This window comes from Salvia hispanica, chromosome 1 (genome assembly GCF_029641045.1).
Source record: "Salvia hispanica isolate PSC_SH4W2 chromosome 1, Shi_PSC_v1, whole genome shotgun sequence".
Lineage (NCBI taxonomy): Eukaryota > Viridiplantae > Streptophyta > Magnoliopsida > Lamiales > Lamiaceae > Salvia > Salvia hispanica.
The window spans coordinates 64,951,701-64,971,488 of NC_142692.1; the positions used below are offsets into that span (position 1 = coordinate 64,951,701).

A 19,788-nucleotide genomic window follows, 5' to 3' on the forward strand; every position below is an offset into this window, starting at 1 on the left:
ATGTCAAAGCCATCTATACAAGCTACAACCTACAGCCTACAAGGTTTTGCACCTTTTTAGGGGAAAATAAAGAAAGTATACATAAATAAAATTTGTTCTAAAATAAATTTGTATTAGGTGTTGATTACGGATCTCCTACCAATCCCATGAGCGGCAGTGTAGTATTCGTTTACCTATAAACTCTTATTTTTATACATATATTAAGACTATATTCGTCGAGCATAGTGCTAGCCAAAGTCGTCGACTTTCCATAGTTTATTGACTTTATTTTGATCCAAACAATTAATGATGCATGTAGACTTTAATTAATATTATATCAAACTTTATATGTGTCTGATTGTGACAAAACAATCGAATTATTTATATTATCTTTCAAAAAATAATACCCCTACATTTAAAAACCTGCTTAAATTATAAAATACAAAGTAATTTGATCTTATACTAGCATATCAATGGATGAAGTTGGAACCATTTCAATTTATGCAAACAATATTGTTCATTAATAAGTCTCTTAATTTATGAGTTTTTATTTTAAATGTTGCACTCATCAAGCTAGTAGATTCATCTGCTGTAGTTCTTCGTGATTGAGTGTTTAATAATTCTCTATTTTCACAATCATTTGAAACTAATTAATTAAATTTGCCAACATTAATAAACTATTCACATTATACGTATGTATTTATATGCATACTGCATACACTAATATGTTGACATAATAACAAGAACTGTTGGACATGAAAGGGATAGTCCAAATGTATACGAAGATTTGTCCACCACAAATTAATTTAATACTATAATCTGTCCAAACCAGGGTGGTTATTAGGTTAGACTATTACATGGTCAATCCACGCAACTAGTACGTATAACAATCTTGCACATTTCAAATACGATTTACTTCATCAATTTCACCGTCTCATAAAGTAGCTCTTTTTTTTTTGAAAGAGTGGTATCGAATTGATATATTAATCTTCCACATTTAACTAATTTTCCATACAGCATATCGAAAATGCGGTACAATTTCAAAATTTTTGATAAACTATGTAAATATATTGTTTTTACTTATTCTGAGTTTTCAGTACGGTATGTAGTATGACAGTTTCAGTACGGTAACCCACTTCTCGAAGGATTATTTGAGAGTACTACTAATTAAGTTTAGCTTTGATACGATTGCGACAGCTTTGAAAATAATTTAGTGAAACGTTTTCTTGTTACTTGTGTCGATAAAAAGTGGTTAATATAGTCTAATAGGGAGTTAGGAAAAGAAGGCTGCTGAAGTTTTTTCCTTGAATCTTATGTCACTCTCTTCACCCAAAGTCTACTCGAGTAAGTAGTCACAAAAATTATAATAACTTCGGTTAATGTTGTCACATAACTAAACTAGCATCAGAAAAGACTATGTTCCTAAATATATAGTTAGATTTTACTTACCAAATCCGATTGCTTGAGTATAAGACTGAACCTCCTAATTTTTTTAGGGTTTAAGGGGATGAATAATTATAGAATGTAACACTGCTAGACGATATAGCTGACGACCAAATACATTTTCGATATATTTTACAACAAAGTTATTTATTAAAAAAAGAAACACAAAATTGGTAGTATCATAAATTGAATAACCCAATTAATCTAACTTCATTTAGACCTTTTAGCTATACGATTCTAAGAAACGTTACACTACTAGACGATAGTTAATTGGTGAAGACTATAGTTCCATTAAGATATCACCCTTCGTCCATGAAATATTGTCCAAGTTTAACTCGGCATAAGTTTTAAGAACTGTGAAAAAAAGTAAGTTGAGAAGGTTAGTGGAATGAGGGTTCCACATTTATATATTAGTTTTATAATAGAATGTGAGTATGAATGAGTTAATGGAAAATGTGGACCATTACCAAAAATAGAAAAAAGCAAAGTGAAAAACTTTTTATGGACAGATCAAAACGGAGGGAGTAAGAAATAATGTGATGCAATATTAGAAGAGCTTTATTTTTGGTTTTATTTATTTCCTAGTTAATATAATTAGTAGATGGAAAATATTAGAAGTAATTGTTTTTCCTTCTACAAATTAGGTTTTCTTATTTTACTTATTTTCCTTTTAGTTATTTTCCTTCTAGTTTTATTTTCATAAGTTTAGGATTTCCCTTTATCTATATAAAGGCTTCATTGTTGAACTTAGAAGACAGACTTTGATTATTGATTATTAATTCTACCAGTTTTGCATCATAATGTCCTACCGGCTGAAGTAACACATATACAATAATATCCTACGTCCAATGAAACTTCTTGCACAAATAATGTGCACAATGTCAACCTCAAAGCCACGTTAAATACATTTTTATTTTAATAAGAAACCTCTATCACGAGTAGTTTGGAAACTTAATCATACTAGTATTGTTAGTTAAATATCATTATTAATTTTTATCGTAATTTTAGGAATATATTTTAACTCAAGTATACTTCGTTGTTGCGTGTTAGTATATTAAGCTATCATGTAATATCGTATCTTCTATCGAAGCATACAATTCGTAGATTGCTACCTAGAACCCAAAGTCTTTTACTAGAACTAAGATAACAACTTCAAAATATTCATAATTAAGATAAATTACTTCATTCAAAAGCTCAAGTCTCTCAACTAATATTGGTTAAGATGTCAATTTATCCTCTTTCAAATTAAGCTACTCATCTAGATCGATTATTGTACTAGTAAAATCCACATGCATTCATAAGATGATCAATCAAACAAACATACAAAATCAAGATAAATTGAAAATTTGAAATAACTACATGAGTCAATGCATATAAAAAGAAAATCAATAAATTATAATAATCATTGTATCTCCTCCATAGAATTCTGTGGAGGAATTAACTACACATGTTCATAGCAAAAGTCAAATAAATATTCAAGAAAATATTCAACTATATTGTTTAAACAAGAGCAAACTAAAAATATGAACTCCTAGAATTGAATTGGAGGATTAGAGGCCTCGTATTCAATCTTGCGATAAATACTCGTCCTATGCTCGTTTTTCTCTTATTCCAAGGTGAAAAACTGAGTTTTGGAACTTGGGGGCGTAAAAAGGTGCTTTGGGAGGTGTGTAACATCCTTTTATACCTAGGGCTTACTTTTTCAGCGTGGAACAGTGTCGGTGGATTCTGGCGAGTTGTCAGGTTCATGATGAGGCAAAGCTGGCAATTCGCCAGTCGTCTATAGTAGAGGTGCCCACGGTTCCGGAATCGCAGTTACGGTTCGTTACCACTGGTTCCAGTTTTTGGAAATTGCCGAATCGGAACCGAACCGCGAAGGTGTTTCGCGGTTACGATTTCGAACCGCCGATTTTTTGCGGTTCCGACTCGGTTTCACAGTTTTTTGGCAAGTTTTTCACGATTTCGGTTTGGAACCATCTGGAACCAGCGATTCCGGCTCGATTTTGATTTGAATATTTTTGAACCTAAACTAAACCACAGTTCTATAATCGACGGTTTCGATCAGGGTAAATTCTCACGGTTCCGGTAACCACCGGAACCGTAAACCTTGGGCACCTCTAGTCTATGGTGGTATTGTGCAAGGAACCCAGCGAGTCAGCGACTTCGTCATGTTGCGAAGCTGGCAGATCGCCAGCTGTGCCGACTTCGTGCCCCTTTCAACTCTGGATTCTTCTTTTCGCCTTTTAAACCGGTTTTCAACCCATTTTCTACACATTCTTCACAAAGTGTTCAAAATATCAATATGATAGAGATATATAACAATGTATATATAGAATATGATCAAAATCATGCAAAACTACTCTCTAAAACCGTGCAATAATCAAGTACATCATTGTCCTGTTTCTTGTGAGTGAATCTGATGTATTTTGTAATGTTATAAAATTGTATTGTTGGATTGATGTTTACAGTATAATTAATTTGTACTATGTGATTTTCTTAACATAGAATGGAGCCCAAAAAACAGGGATTGAAGAGAAAAATTTCTTATGAAGTAATGGTTGATCCTAGGACGTGTTTAAAAATAACCAAAATATCTACTAACAATATGTGAAACTTAACAACTCCGTGCACCATTTTCAAGAATGAGTATGATCATTACATTGTTCTGTCACATTTCAGTGCTATAGAAAATTCCAATACCCTTCTCATTTTGTGCTATGATGAGGAACATAAGTCTTTCCAGCCAGATGATTTTCTTTGCACTCTAGATGAGTGGCTAGAGCATAAATTAGTAGGAATGGAGTGGAGTAGTAGGAGTAAAATAATCCAAAACTACTGTCATGAAGGTAATCATAAGCGTTGGTGAATGAACATCATAAAATATTTTATAAGAATGTTTTTGGCCCCATCACTAATGGTCTCAGAGTCATACACCAAGCAAAAGCCTTTCACGGGAATATGTTGAACGGGGTTGCCATAAAAAGCACACGAGACAGTACTCCGATAGGAATATTTTTCAACATGACCGGAGATTTGAGACAAGAGGTTCCAAATGAGGATATAACACGCCTACAATCAAAAGAGGTTGGTTCTCTAAAGGGTACTTGGGGTCTAAACTTGACAACTTTTTGGAAGGAGAAAGAACAAATAGTTTTCATAAAGATGATGTATCTACTATATGATTTACTGTCAAAACCAAAATATGGTTCTAAAAATTTTGATATTCCCTTTTTTCACGATTATGATTGACTAGAGAAAGTTGAGAAACATGGATCTCCAATGTTGAACAATGTCTTGAGTGTCAATGATGGAAAGGCTTACAACAAAAGTGTTGTAAACGCTTACCACAAAAAGGCTACGAACTATCTGATGGATAAACTTCGATTTTGGAGATATTGTATTGAGCATGTAAATAAATATATCTATATATATAATTATAATACATATTCTGATTTTAATGTTAGTTTTGTATTTAACTTACGGATGGACTTTAAAAATAGTAGCAATATCGACAACCATGTAGAGGTTATGGAGATCATTCGGTGAATTATCCGGTGAAAGTTATGAAGAGACCAACAAGAGAAACTTCCGGTGAATTTTCTTTCAATTTATAGTGTTCAATTTCAAAAGTAAATATTATAATTGCATGTGTATATGGTTAGTCATCAAAAACTAAAAAAAAAATCGTCATTTTTAATTCATCTATCCAGTCTTCTCCCCTAATTGTGGCTATCGTTTTCTTCTTCTAAAATGTATTTTTATTAAATAATACTCCCTCTGTCCCAGTTTTATAGTCACATTTTGCCATAAAAGTCCGTGTCATATTTATAGTCACATTTAGAATTTTCCATATTTGGACATAAAATTTTACCCCATTATTCACTAAAATTACACCCAAATGTCATTATCAACATAAAAATAAACCAAAACAAAAATCAAAAATCAAAAAGTCAACAAGGGACCCACCTTCAACCAACTCACTTAATTTATTACACACTCTTTCATCTCACTTCATTTATTACACACTCCACCATCTCACTCTTCCATCTCACTTCATTTATTACACACTCCACCATCTCACTTCATTAATTACACACTCCACCAATTCCTTAAAACTCGTGCCCTAACTAAATGTGATTATAAATGTGGGACGGAGTGTGTAATTTCCATTCATAATTGAATCATAAATACAAATTAATATAATCAAACAAAAAAAATATAGTTATTTACACATAATTAACTTAATATACCAAATACCGAACTTTAATCATTTAGTTAACTAAAATTAATTGCATAATAATCTAATATATCAAATACCAACTACTAATAATTCAGCTATCTAAAACTAATTAATTTAATATACTGCCTCCGTCTGCGAATAGGAGTCCCGGTTCATTTTTACCATAATTGGTAATATGGTTCCACCTTCCACTAACTCATTCCACTCACATTTTATTTAAAACTAATATATACAAGAGAGACCCTTATTCCACTAACTTTTTTCCATTAACTTTTCTTAAAACCCGTGTTGCCTATAAATAGGTATCCTAATGGCGGACGGAGGTAGTAATTGTTAAGTACTTAGACAATTTTAAACTAAATAGCAAATGAACACTAAAAGGATCCTAGTCTTATGTGAGTGGCCTAATTAAAAATAATCTAAATGTAGATCCCTGGTTTCTTATTACTTTTTTGGTGTATACTTTCTTCTCAATTGCAATCAATTTGAGAAGTATTTTGCGTTGGTTTTGATTCAACAACATAGGGGGTGGTGTACGTTTGTTTAGCAAGAGGGATTTAAAGAATCTAATAGACCTTGTAATATCATGAATTTCCACTCTTTCTTGTGGAAAATGCGTGTAAATACTTTCCCACGATGATGAAATGTTGCGTTTCAATGTTTCCGTGTTGACGCATGTGTAGATCAATCAGACACGAGTTCTGGTCTAAGGCGTCAGACATAACCGAACCGATGCAACCATATACAACAAGCATTGTGCTTGCCTGAGAAGCTAATGCTTGTTGACGCACGTGTAGATCAGTCATGTATTATTGTCCGTAACACTTAGGAGCCGAAGGCTATGAAAATTTTTTGGACATAAGTCTCTCCTTGTGTTTAAACTAGTCCACAATTTGTCCAAAATAGTTCCCTACCAGCTAAACCGATTAATCTTATTGCTCACCTCACCAGGTGTGGCATTGGCCGATGAGATGGAATATATCACAATGCACTGGGGGAATACATTCGAAGTTAGGATTATGACTAGGGATGTCAATTCAACCCGAAACCCGTGGGTCGGCCCGAATAGCCCGGTAAAATGAGCAGGTTAGGGCTGTAATTTTATAATCCGAATACAAAACGGGCTAAACAGGTTGGCCCGAATGGGTTGGCGGGTTAAACGGGTTGGCCCGAACGGGTTGCGGGTCGGCTCGACGGGTTGCAACTTTTAATTAAAAAATATTGAGTTTTTATATTTTTGAATTTAATGTGGCATAATCATAAGTCTTCTTCGATCTACATTCTACTACACTGTTCCACTCAATCCCACACTATCAACTTTAAAGTTTCACCTCAACTTATTATTCCATCGCCCCATCATCTGTCACCACTGTCTTACTACCAACAAAGCAAATCAATACAAAATTAAGAATTAATCCATCAAAATCTCAATATAGTTATCATTTTAATAATGATTCATGTAAGATATGATTTTTAATTTTCATAAAGAATTAATTATGAAACAATGCCAAAATAATAACACGAACACAAGCTTTAATTGAAATTAATTGATTTAATTTTTCTATCTTTGCTTAGATTGTAGTTGATCGAGATGAAATGCTTCTTTCCAACTATTATTGAGGAAAACTATGAAAAATTTTGAAGATTTTATATGATTCTAACACTAAGAAGAAAAAATATCTAAAAATTAAAATTATTTTTTTGAGGAAAATTTGATTACAAAAGATTATTTTTGAAAGTTTTTAGGCCCGAATAGCCCGATGGGTTAGCCCGAAATCCGGCGGGCTAGGGCTAGGGTCGAAAATTCATGACCCGAAAAATTCATAACCTGAATAGCCCGCACCCGAATAGCCCGACAACCCGAGTGGGTTGGCCTGAACCAGAACGGTTTAGCCCGATTGACATCCCTAATTATGACGATATGGGGTTATGCATTATTGGCAGAGGCGAAGGCAAGGTGGGGCCAGGGGGGCCCTTGGGCCCCTCACCCAATTGATTATTTACTATGTACTAGTATAGTATATGTAAGTAATATTACAAAAATGAAATTTTAGTGCAGTTGGGTAGAATTTTGGCCTTTTAATGAGGTACCTAGTTCGAGTCCCACTTGGGGCTTTTTTGAAAATTTAGAATCTATTTCTTCTATTTTGTATTTGTTTATGTTTTATTAGGTTTATAGGTAGTATTTTGTGTAAATCATATTCCCTCCGTCTGCCATTAGAAGTCCCGGTTCACTTTTACTATAAATAGTACGTACTCCTCCTCACTTTCCACTAACTCATTCCACTCACATTTTATTATAAAACTAATATATAAAAATGGATCCCACATTCTACTATCTTTTCACACCCACTTTCTTTTATATTTTTAAAAACTTGTGCCGAACTCAAATGGAACTCCTAGTGGCAGACAGAGGGAGTATATGCTCCAAGACCAAGTATAGTCTTTTTGTGACTTTGCGCATTTGTTTCAGAATTACTATGATATACTCCTACTTACATAGTTACATGCGAAGACCAAATCCGCTAGGTTTTACACTTTACCGGTATCTCTTTGTCTATGTAGAGATCAATTTCAAGTTTTAAGATATTATTAAAGGTTTTTCTAATAGTTATTTATATATTAAATGAGATGGATTTCATTTTTTATTACTGATATTTTAATTATTTTTTTATATCGTTTTTATTTGATTAATTTTACATTAAAATATGTGATTTCGTCACAAACGCAACTTTTGTCAATGGATATAGTGGTAAATCATATCACGTCAATTAAAGGCTACCTCTAAGACCCAAAATTTCCAACAAAATTGGCAACATATATTGGACCTTAGAAACAGGAAAACATATGCGTTTGTTAATTGGCTATCCCTAAAAACTAAGGCCCAAAACTCTGCACATAATCTATTTAAATTATTATTTCAAATTAATCTACAGCCACTAAATGCATAATTCAAAGAGTAAAGTCTAATATATAATATCAACATTATACCTCATTTAAAGAGCCCATAAACTGAGTTGTTTAAAAACCCAGAGAATGTATAAATGGGAGTTCTATTCGAAATGAACAACATGTACATTTCTTAAATTAGATTGAGGTGTAACATAGATATAGATATAATATATGAAACTAAGGCCCATATTTTGGCCGTCTTAATTAATTAAACCTTTTTCTTATTTTAGGCTTTACTACGGGGTATTTATTTTAAAGGTGTGATGTTAATATAAATCAAATATGTCAAACAAAAAGAGACTTATGGTCGAACATTTAGAGTTTGAAAATTTTTAGCACGAGCAACGCGTAGTGGCGTAGAGGATAACCCGATAGGATTGGCTGTAGCCGGAATCCGGTAGGTTAAGCATTGATGACAACGTAAAGCTTAGAAGAGCATGTTTAAATGAAAAGTATAACTTAATAATCTTTGAGGATTTTCGGTTTGCAAGATTGTATCTCAGGATTAAATATATAGTGTGTTTAGTTCACGAGATTCAATTCCACAATTTAATCCTAGATGGATAATCATGGAATAATTAGTCAAGCTAGTAGTACTATTTTATCTAGAAAATGGAACACCAACTTCATCTCATTCTCCAATTTATTGAACATATAAGACTAATACTTAGTAGTAAAAATGATTCAATCAGACATTTCATTCATAAATTAATTTATTTCATGTATACAATCACCTAAAAATATGTCGAATCGTGCTTTGGTTCTCCAATTCCTATCAACACCACCAAAAACAGTGTTAGTAAAATTTTAGCTGTCCCTTCACCAAAGCTTTTGGTTAGTCATTATTTGTTTTTTATGGATAAAGCTAAACATAGTACTATAATACTTGGTATTTACGTAATTCATACAAAAAATACGTATAAAGAAGAAGAATTAATGAACACCCAAAATTTGATCGAGCTAGAGTTGAGAAATACACATCAATCTAAGGAACGGAATAGATGAATCTAATCAAAGTGGAACAAAGGAAGATCAAATATTAGCACATAAATTTCAACGGTTCATATTAATTTACCCAAACAAACATGAGCCAGGTAAGGCTAGTTAGATACATTCTCATTTATTATGGTTAACATACAATTCGTATAGTCGTTAGAACAGCTCCTCTCAATACTCTCTCCATATATATATTCATGCATACAAAGTCAGAAAGCTGAGACCATGATTGGTGGAAGTTGAGTCTCCATTTCTTCTTCATCCTCTGCTTCCCACAAGAAATGCGCATACGAACCCAAAACCATACTGTAGAAAGAATTCAAGAGCACAACATATATAAGAGCCAATAAAAAACAATCAAGTACTTTTATGAGAGAGAGAGAGCATACGAGTCGTTAGGGGACGCTTGAATGGCTTGAGTGAAATAAGAATTGGCTCTGCTCTCATCTCTATGAGTCTCCCATATTAAGTTCCCATATAGAGATAGCACTTCTCCATCTCCTGGGCTTGCCAATATTGCCCTCCCATAATACTCCTCCGCTTTCACCACATCTCCCACCACCTACATCAATCATATCACATATTCAACCACATATATTACCCATTTTAATCACAATAAACATGCATTGTTGAAAATAAAATATACTCCCTCCATCCCCGATTAAGAGCACACTTTTCTATTTCAGTTCGTCCCCAATTAAGAGTCATACTTCATTTTTACAATAAATAGTAACAATAAATAGTAAGTAAGTCCCACATTCCACTAACTCAATTCACTCACATTTTATTATAAAACTAATATAAAAAAATGGGTCTCACATTCCACTAACTTTTACGACCAATTTTTCTTTACATTTTTTAAAGTTCGTGCCCGATCAAAATGTGACAATTAATCGAGGACGGAGGGAGTAATTGGTATAAAAAAAGATGGAAAGAAAAATTATTGAAGTCTTGTGAATAAAAAGCAAGATCCACCTTGTTAAAATGGAAAACTTAGTAAAAATAGATAAAGAGTAATTTTGATAAACAATCCAAACGAAGTATACTAAAAAAACAAGAATATTTTTCATAGACGAATATAGGAGCACTAGTTACCTGATGCAAATATCTGCCGTAGTTTCTCAAGAGCAAAGAGTTGGTGGGATTGGACCTAATCATCTCTTCGTAATAAGCCCCGATGTCGTCCCCCTCTGCGCCGCCGTTCCCTCCGCCGCCCCCAGAGTTCCGGTTCTTGTTCATTCCCCCGCCGGGGGTTCCCAGCTCCTCGGGTATCCGCAGTGAACTGAAGGAGCGGGAGCGCTGCCGGCTTGGCGTCCTCGTCTCCGATCGGATGACGTTGGACTCCGAAGAGGACCGGCGGATGCTGGGGCGGCGCGGCGACGGTACGGAGATGGAGGGGCGAGGTGAGGCTGAGGAGGGCGGAGCTTGGACAGGGATGGGGCCGGAACCTGAGCGGAAAAGCATGGAGTTCATGGTTGTTGGTTGAAGTAGAAAGTGTTGAAGATTTGTTTTGATGAGATCACAAGAAAGTGGAAAAGCGAGTGAGATTTGGGCTTTATGTATGTGTACGTGAGCATTTAGAATTGGGACGCGTGGCGGAGATGCACGTGCTGGGCTTGGCAACCGCCGCTGAATGGGTCTGGGCCCATGTGTCACACACTTAACGTGATCTCAACTCCACACACATACACTGCTACTACTAATTTTGCTTCTTTTGATACGTGGCTGATTACAAATTAGCTTATTTTCATGAATCGAGACAATATAATTAATTAATTTTACCTTAATCAGATATATGTATTCATTTCTGTATCATTAATTAAACCACATCCTGAGAACCAATAGGATGATTTGAAAAGTGGGCTGGATACACCATACTACTACTTAGACATAGTAGTAAGAATGAAGCAAGTCAATATAGTAAAGAGGAGACAAGAGTGAAGAAAAACAAATTAAGTAAAATGATGGCATCGGAAGCTTCCCCGCAACGGTCGCTATAAATGAGACCATGACCATCATCACATCATATTCATTCCCCCTACCATTTCTGTGCATTGCCCTCATTTCATTTTTATTATATTATCATTATTATTATTAATTCATTACTATAAATATATATATATGCATTAGGGAGACTTATGTTTGCGTGTAATAATTTTTATACTAAAAACTTTGTAAAGAGAAGTAAACAAAACTTGTAAAACAGTAAAAGCAAGCGTGATTCAGTGAGATTTTATAATTGGACCATGAAATGTTCCATAGACGTAGTTACTTAAATTTTAACGGAAACAATATTGAGCTAGATAATTCAAGTTAAAATGATACTAGTATAATTCAATAACTGAATTCATTGATTGATGGTCCGTACAAAAGTTTTTGTACTAATTTGATGAGAACGTGTTGCGACTCAAGTTATACTCTTTTTACGATTCAACAATTGAGTATTGGGGCCATGTGATTTCACGTGTAATCACTTTGTCTTTTGTGTGACATGGGATTTCCATGCAATTCTTCTAGTCAATGTTTTGATTTGGCCGGTTTAACAGCAAACCGATATTTTATCCGTCCGATTCATATATTGAAATCAAAAAATTTGGCCGATTCAACTCATCAACTTTGAAGTAAACAGGTTGAATTTGTTTTGAATTTTTAAGTATTTCTCAAAAGTAATTTAATTTGCGTCTAATAATGATTGATTCCTTGACCAATAGATAATTAAGGCACTACAATTTTTTTTTACATATTATGAATTTCAAATATTATCATATACGTATCTAATATTTTAACTAAACTAGTTATTAATTTTGTATGATAATATGGAGTACTATCTCATAATTTTTCCACTAAATACATGAGTTTTTATTTACTTTTTGTCAATGTTGTTAGTTACCTAAAAGAGTATTTGTGACAATGGTGGTGTGTATTAAATTAATATGCATAAATAAATTATTAACTTCAGAAACGCTCATCAAACGCGATACCTTTAACTGGCAATAGTTTTTTCGTAATAAAAGTATAGAGCTCAAATGGGCTTGAGATTGGGTTCTATTTTATAGCGTTGCAAATTTAGGGGCACGCAGGCTGCGCATAAATTCTAGGGCCTTGCAAATTTGGATCCACTGAAACTGGATTCAAATGGGCGGGCATCAGGAAACCACTGCATCGGAATGTGATTAAAAATGAACTAATTACTACAGAACTGTTTCAAAAATATGGAAAATATTTATAGACAGTTAACAATCTCAAATATTTAAAAAACAGAACTGTTTCAAAAATCCTAATAGTGGACGGAGGGAGTAGTAAAAAATGAGTTATAAAAATTAGTATAATGTGGGTACTATTTGTATATACTCCCTCCGTGTCCTAAAGTAGAAACTATTTCCTTTTTTGTCCGCCCTTAAAAAAAACTTTCTATTTTAGGAAAGCTCTTTCTCTCTAATGAGATAGGACTTATTTTTTACTAACTCACTTTTCTGTCTATCTCTCACTTAGTTTACTAATTTTGCATTAAAACCGGTACCGTTTCAAAAGTTACTATATTGAAGGAATGAATGGATTATTAGTTTTATACTACCTCCGTCTCACAATAAGTCACATTTGGTTGAGTTCGAGTTTTAAGAAATGCGAAGAAAAGTTGGTTGAATAAGTTAGTGAGTGGAATAAATTGGTGGAATGTGGAGTCCACTTACCATTTATGGTAAAAGTGAAATATAACTCTTATTATGGAACGGAGCGAAATGACAAAATGTGACTTTTATCGTGGATGAAGGTAGTAATAAAATACGAGTGAGAATGAGTTAGAATGTGGGTCAATTCCAAAAGATAAAAATAAAATGGGACAATTAGAGCATCCAGAATAGGGACGGACGTCCTGGCGGACACCCCAAAAACACCTCTTGTCACGTCATAAGGACATCCCACAACACTGTCATGTCATAAGGACATCCCACTGCACAATAGCGAACATCCCCAATGACATCCCGGCAGACAAGAACAATAATAAAAATTCACAAATTCACCAAATTTAAACAATTTACAGAATAAAAATTTCAACACGAATACGGGAAAAATGCAACCATTTTATTTCAAAAAAAAAAATACATACTCCCTCCGTCCTCCATTAGGAGTCCCGGTCACTTTTGCGCACCCATTTCATAAAAATGATAATAAATAGTTAAAGCGGAGAAATAGTTAAGTAAGAGAGAGAATAATGTTGACAAGAGTCTTGTTATCATTATTCTCTCTCCTACTTTACCATTTCTCCACTTTAACTATTTATTATCATTTTTATAAAACAAATGCGCAAAATTAACCGGGACTCCTAATGGCGGACGGAGGGAGCACATAAATAAAGAAAAAAAATAAGTAGTTCATAAAAAAAAATACACCCCAAAGCTTCGACACACGCGGCCCCCTACTCACTCCACGTCGTCCCCTTGGCCAGTCATGGCGTCACTCTTGGGCAGGGGTGGGAGGTCCAAATCGCGCTTCATACTGTCGATGACCCCCTTCAGCATCTCCCTGTATAGGGGGTCAGTCGCCCCCCCGCCACTTTTCAATGGTGTCTATCATGCCCTACTGCTGCTGCATGCGCGCGAGGTGGGCAATGCCTGGGTAGGGGTTGTCGATTTGACCTTGTGGGACCTGCTGTGCTTTTCCTCGCCATCCGTATCGAGGTATTTTGCCCAATCGGGCGACGGCGGCGGGAAAACGATGGAGTGGTGGGGATCTCTGCGGCGGCGTCGGGGAGGTCGTGGGAACTGGCACTGCAGTTGTATTCGCCGGAGGAGTTGAGCTTCGTCCACTTCGGTCAGCCAGCTTCAACACACGCACAAAACTTGGTGGACTCTTGCAGCACAACATATACTTCCCAATAATTGAAGACGCCGAACTTCTTCGACTTGTCGGGGTACTACTGCATGGACAAAGTCTTCACATCCTCCATGGACATGTCGTTGGTTGTCGTGCGGACGTTGTTTTCGTAGATGCCGGCAAATCGGCTTATGGCCCACCTCAGCCGCTCCCACTGTTTCCGGCATTGCTCCCCATTGTGAGGCTTCCCACCTAGCGGGCAGAATTTGATGTAGTTCTGGCTAATGCGCCACCAATCTTTCGATAGTTTGGTTAGACCCGATGTAGAGATCCCCGACTATATTGACCCAGGCCTTTGCCAACGCGACAATTTTCCGCCTCGCTCCAGATGGTCCTTTTTCCCTCGCCGGCCTCCCCCTCGTCCCCCGCACGCGAGGACGAGGTAGTGCCCTTGCCCTTCCCTTTGCCCTTCTTCTTCAACTTTTCTACCGCCGGTGTTATCTCAGTGGGAGACTCCCTGACCGGAGATATCCCCAACTCTTCAAAAGAGAAAGTCTCAATGCCGGTGAACTGAGTCTCCAGAGGAGTACTCTAGGAATTGCTAGACAATAAATCCACGAAGGGGCGATACACATTGTCCCTAGATGGTTGGGTGACCCCCACTCCGCTATCCCCCGCAGCGGCAGACATGCCCTGCATCATACCGAGCATCATCCCGCTCATCTCTAGCATCATTCCCCCCATTTCGGCCGCCATTACGGGCATCATTCCCCCATCATACCGGGCGACATCCCTGTCATCTCTCCACTCACCCCGGGCATTCGGGGCACCATCCCACCCATCCCTGCACACCAAGGGTACATATTATAGTATCCGGGCATCATCCCCGCCATTTGGGGTTGGGGAATCATTGGCACCATTCAGGGCATCCTGCAGTTACGCTGGCGTTTCCCCCACCTTCAACGGGAAACGTCGGCGTTTGTGACTCGCTCGTGGTGGGAGAATCACTGTCGTGCTCCATTTATCTTAAAAAAAAATGAAAGTAGAAAAATAAACTCGTTAATACAAGTGGTGCAAGTGAAATGAAGTTCAACGAACCGTATATATAGAGTTTTAAAAAATAAAGAATAAAAAAAATATAAATAAAAAACTGGGACGTCCGCGCACACCTGCGGATGACCGCTCGTTCGCCGCCGACGTCCGCATCCTCCGAAAACGTCGCAATAGCGGACGTCCCGCACGGCACGCGGTCAGACGTCCGCTGGGACATCCGCTATTACGGATGCTCTTAATATTAAACAGATCAAAATAAAAAATCGGAACACACAATGGGGAATGAGGGAGAATAAAATACCGGGAGAGCAATTTTGAAGTAGTTAATTTACTCTGATCTATATCTTACACTAAAATCGACAAAAAAATGACAAAGCTCTTCCAACTAAAACCTAACACCAAAATGAAAAACGATGAAAATTGGCTATACTATGTGGTCTGATTCAGCAGGCACCCCAGAAGACTCGGCCTCGGCTACTCTCTCGTGATTGTCAGCACTCTTATTATTATTACGTTTAAAATCACCGAAACTCGTCCAACTCTTGCTCGAGTTATGCCTACTTATGATGCTCGACTTCACCTCCTCCGGCAATATCAGCGTATACTTCTCCTCCCCTTCCCTATTCCTCTTTATCGAGTGTCCCGTCGAGTGCGATCTCGAGAACTTCTCCCTCTCCGTCTCCATCTCACCGCCCTCCTCCTGATTCCTCCCCTCCTCGTCTTCTTCTTTGATGGTGACGCTGCAGCTGTCTACTTCTTGGCGGGTCCCCTCGTCCTCCTCGTTGACCGACACCCTCGGCGACTTGACCGGTGACTGCAGCGGCGAGTTGAGGTCCCGGCGGCATACCGGGCACGTCTTGTGCGACTCGAGCCAAAGGTCGATGCACTCACGGTGGAACACGTGGCAGCAGGCGGTGAGGAGGCGGAGGACGTCGCTGCTCCGGAATTCCACCAGGCAGATGGCGCACTCCACGCCGTACCTCTCCTTCGTGTAGTCCTTCACCGTCGAGTACGTGAACGTCGGGAACGACTCCACGATCGACGGGTCCAGCCCGGCGCCCCCCGGGGCGGCGCCTGCAGCCCCGCCCGAGGGGGCCGCCGTGGTGCTGCGGCGGAGGTGCCACGTGCAGAGGAGGTTCTGCATGAAGCAGCGGCAGAAGTAGATGGAGAAGAATCCCGCGAAGAAGAAGATGAGGAGGACGATGGTGAGGATGATGATGACGGGAGGGTAGGAGTAGGTCGGTGCGGTGGAGGTCGACGGCGGCAAGGGTTCGGCCACGCCTGTTGCCATTGCCCCGGTGGAGATGGGATTCCGATTTGTGGCTATACAATTGCGGTCTTGTTTTTGATGATGATGATCTGCATTTTTAGGGAATTGGTTTTGGATTTGGGGAATGATTTTTTGTTTGGGAGAGTTAGAGAGTGTGGCATTGTTGAGATGAGAGAAACGAGGAGAGGCACTCGTAAACTTACTACTTCTGTCTAAATTTGTTACCTTAATTTTATCATTAAAATTTATTAATGCAGCTAATATTATGGCTCTGTGTGTTTGTATGTATGCTGATTATCAATTTCTGTGGCTAAATTTAGATTCAATTGAGCGAGTCTCACTGATTCCCAACATTAATATTGCACATGAATTACTATTTGACAATATTTTCTAAAATTAAATATTTTAATTTGAGGCTTTTTATCTTCATTTACTAGCTACTTGATACATTTTCTAAGAATTGTGATCTATCTACTTACAACTATGAACTGCATGTAGAATGATTAGAAAGTCTGTAGCATAAGAGGGAAAGTGGTTTCCCTAATCTTTTTCAACATTGCGACGACAAGCAAGTTGAGCAACTCTTTGTATTTGACAAAAGCATACTAGTTGAATTAATATTTGATCAAATATATATGGACTTTACTAAATATAGTTAAAACTATTATTTTCATGAGCATATACGTGAATCAGATTGGGGCCATACGAGATTCCTAGAATGCTAGAAAATTGAGAGTTCAAAATTGACATATATGACAACAGTCACAAATTCACAATATTAATAGTTTAAAATTTATATAAGGAAAACGTGTACCCTAACATTTGAGAATCTGTACTCTTACCTATTACCACTTGAATATTGTTTGATTACCAATAGAGATTTTATATATGGAAATCTAAGATCTTAAAATTGCCAATAGAGATTTACCATTGAGTATGATTTTTGAACATGGGACTTAATAATTTAATTATAGAATTTTTTTAAAAAAATCCCTAAGTTGTGTAAAGGCAACTCCCGTGACCTAAAATTTAAAAGAATTAATGATCTATGCTAAATTGCTAATCCACCTTAAGAACAAAACTTAATCAACTTGATCGACTGCATGTAACATAAAATTGATTGACCCAAAAATTATGCATGCTTTCATGAAATCAAGAAGGCCCCAATAAAGTTTTACCTGAATACTGACTAGTAGTAAAACAATTTCAATAGAGACTTGGGTGTGAGACTTTAAGGACTTTTTATAGATAACAATTCATGAATGTATATACAAAGAATTTCAATCTATATATGATTCCTTTCTTCATTCTTGGAAATATATACGATTGTTTCTACAAGAAAATTTCTCCTTCTTCTGGATTAATCTTCTTTCTCATATACTTCATCTTCTTCCACATAGTTTTGCTTCAAGTAAAAGCCAATTCTCTCCAATGACTTGGGGTTTGAATAGCAACCAAATAGAATATCCATCTCTCTCAGCAAGTTTGGAGGACTATCGATCTCAACGGTCTTTTTGATCTGCAATACGAAACAGTTTCCGATTTTGGTTAGCATTAACTCAAAACTAACATTAAAAAAAAAGATTCAATTTATCTGTTCAAATGTTATCAGTCAATGAACTACGTACCTTCTCTAGTGCCATCCTTGCAGCGTTTCTTTCTCTCTCACGAGACGCCATTTTAGCAGCTTCGAATTGTTCTTCAATCCCTGTTTTTTCATACTACACCAGTAAAGAAACACACAATATTAGTATTATGCATACTGATATATACAACCAAGTATACAATAGAGTGTAGTAGAGTGTAAGTTTAATGTATATACAAGTTTCTGATGTGCTTTGAAGATAGTATCAGCGAAACGTCTTTTGAGCATTGCAGCCCGCAAAGCATTCTTTGGCGACATTTGGTCACCTTCAGCAGGAGTTGAGCAAGGACTCTTTTCTTCATTTGGAACCACCCCACGAGTACGAGCATCAATAGCTGGTTCTTGACAACGGTTCACACCTTTGTCCGCAGTTTTGCTCAAAGATGTGCTGCCATTCAGTGTTGCTTTTCCAGGCTTGATCTGTTCACATTGATAGAGAATTCAATTAGTGCCAAATTTTATGAAAGTGGAAAGCTGAAGGTGTGAACAACCATACTTACATTCTTAATCAATCGTCCGAGCTTCAATTTTTTCTCTGCTGATACGCGCCTTGAGCTGCCACGTTTTTCAGCTATGGGAGCTTTGATCAGGCCAATTGTTGGCTTCATAACTTGATGACTGTTTTCTACAACTAGCTTCAATTTTGCAGCCAATATTCCCCACATCCTCCTGAAATTACAATCCAATAGCCTTGCAAAGCGATAAACTTCAGATGAAGGAGGGTGATACAACATAGCATTCCCGAAAGTCAGCACAATGTCATCAGCAAACTGATTTGCAGCAGAGTACATATTCCTCTCCAATTTACGTTTTATTGTTCCTAAATCCATTGGATTCTTGATCATCTTGAAGTAATCAGGAGGAGTCTTCAATGGATCGACTGGCCTAGCGAACCCCTGTGCTATTCTACGATCCATCAATCCTTTCGGAAGCTGAGTGCACTCAGCTGCCACTTTGCAGCCCATCTTCTGCTTTTTCCACCATTGGTCATCATCAATGGACATCTCTGAGCGCCGTTTACGAGATGGATTCACTGCAACGTTTGCCTCGGAAGTTACTGTGAACTTCAAAGAACAACGAGCTGTGTTGTTCGTAGCAGCCTTGTGAGGCAGTTGCATCAGATTGCACCGCATTGTTTGAGTTCTGTTTCCAGCCATTGAACTTGTAGTAGTACTTCAATTACACTGAGAAAACACAACAAAAACACAGAAATCATCAGAAATCACCATGTTTCATAGTACATTCTCTCATATGAATTGAATACATCCAAAACATAAAGTTGGCCAAGAGAAATAGCTTAAAAATTAAATCGTGAACACACGTTTGATATCATATAAGATTACAGTACAATTTATATAGAAATAATCAGAAATCACAATGTTTCATACATTCTCTCAT

The 19,788-nt window shown here is 36.9% G+C and overlaps 3 protein-coding genes across 3 annotated transcripts; all 3 read right to left on the reverse strand.

Annotated features, from left to right (window-relative positions):
• Positions 1-9,653: 9,653 nt before the first annotated feature.
• LOC125223315 (Tetratricopeptide repeat (TPR)-like superfamily protein) lies at positions 9,654-11,146 on the reverse strand. Its single transcript, XM_048126399.2, has 3 exons — positions 10,706-11,146; positions 10,000-10,172; positions 9,654-9,916 (listed from the first exon to the last, which is right to left on the reverse strand). Exons 1-3 carry the CDS (start codon positions 11,081-11,083, stop codon positions 9,820-9,822), a joined length of 648 nt encoding a protein of 215 aa, XP_047982356.1. The 5' UTR covers positions 11,084-11,146; the 3' UTR covers positions 9,654-9,819.
• Positions 11,147-15,789: 4,643 nt separating this feature from the next.
• LOC125218408 (RING/U-box superfamily protein) lies at positions 15,790-16,880 on the reverse strand. Its single transcript, XM_048120066.2, has one exon. It carries the CDS (start codon positions 16,764-16,766, stop codon positions 15,900-15,902), a length of 867 nt encoding a protein of 288 aa, XP_047976023.2. The 5' UTR covers positions 16,767-16,880; the 3' UTR covers positions 15,790-15,899.
• A 1,198-nt stretch (positions 16,881-18,078) lies between these two features.
• Positions 18,079-19,565, reverse strand: LOC125218403 (transcription factor GTE12-like). Its single transcript, XM_048120063.2, has 4 exons — positions 18,891-19,565; positions 18,568-18,810; positions 18,374-18,466; positions 18,079-18,264 (listed from the first exon to the last, which is right to left on the reverse strand). Exons 1-4 carry the CDS (start codon positions 19,545-19,547, stop codon positions 18,106-18,108), a joined length of 1,152 nt encoding a protein of 383 aa, XP_047976020.2. The 5' UTR covers positions 19,548-19,565; the 3' UTR covers positions 18,079-18,105.
• Positions 19,566-19,788: the final 223 nt, after the last annotated feature.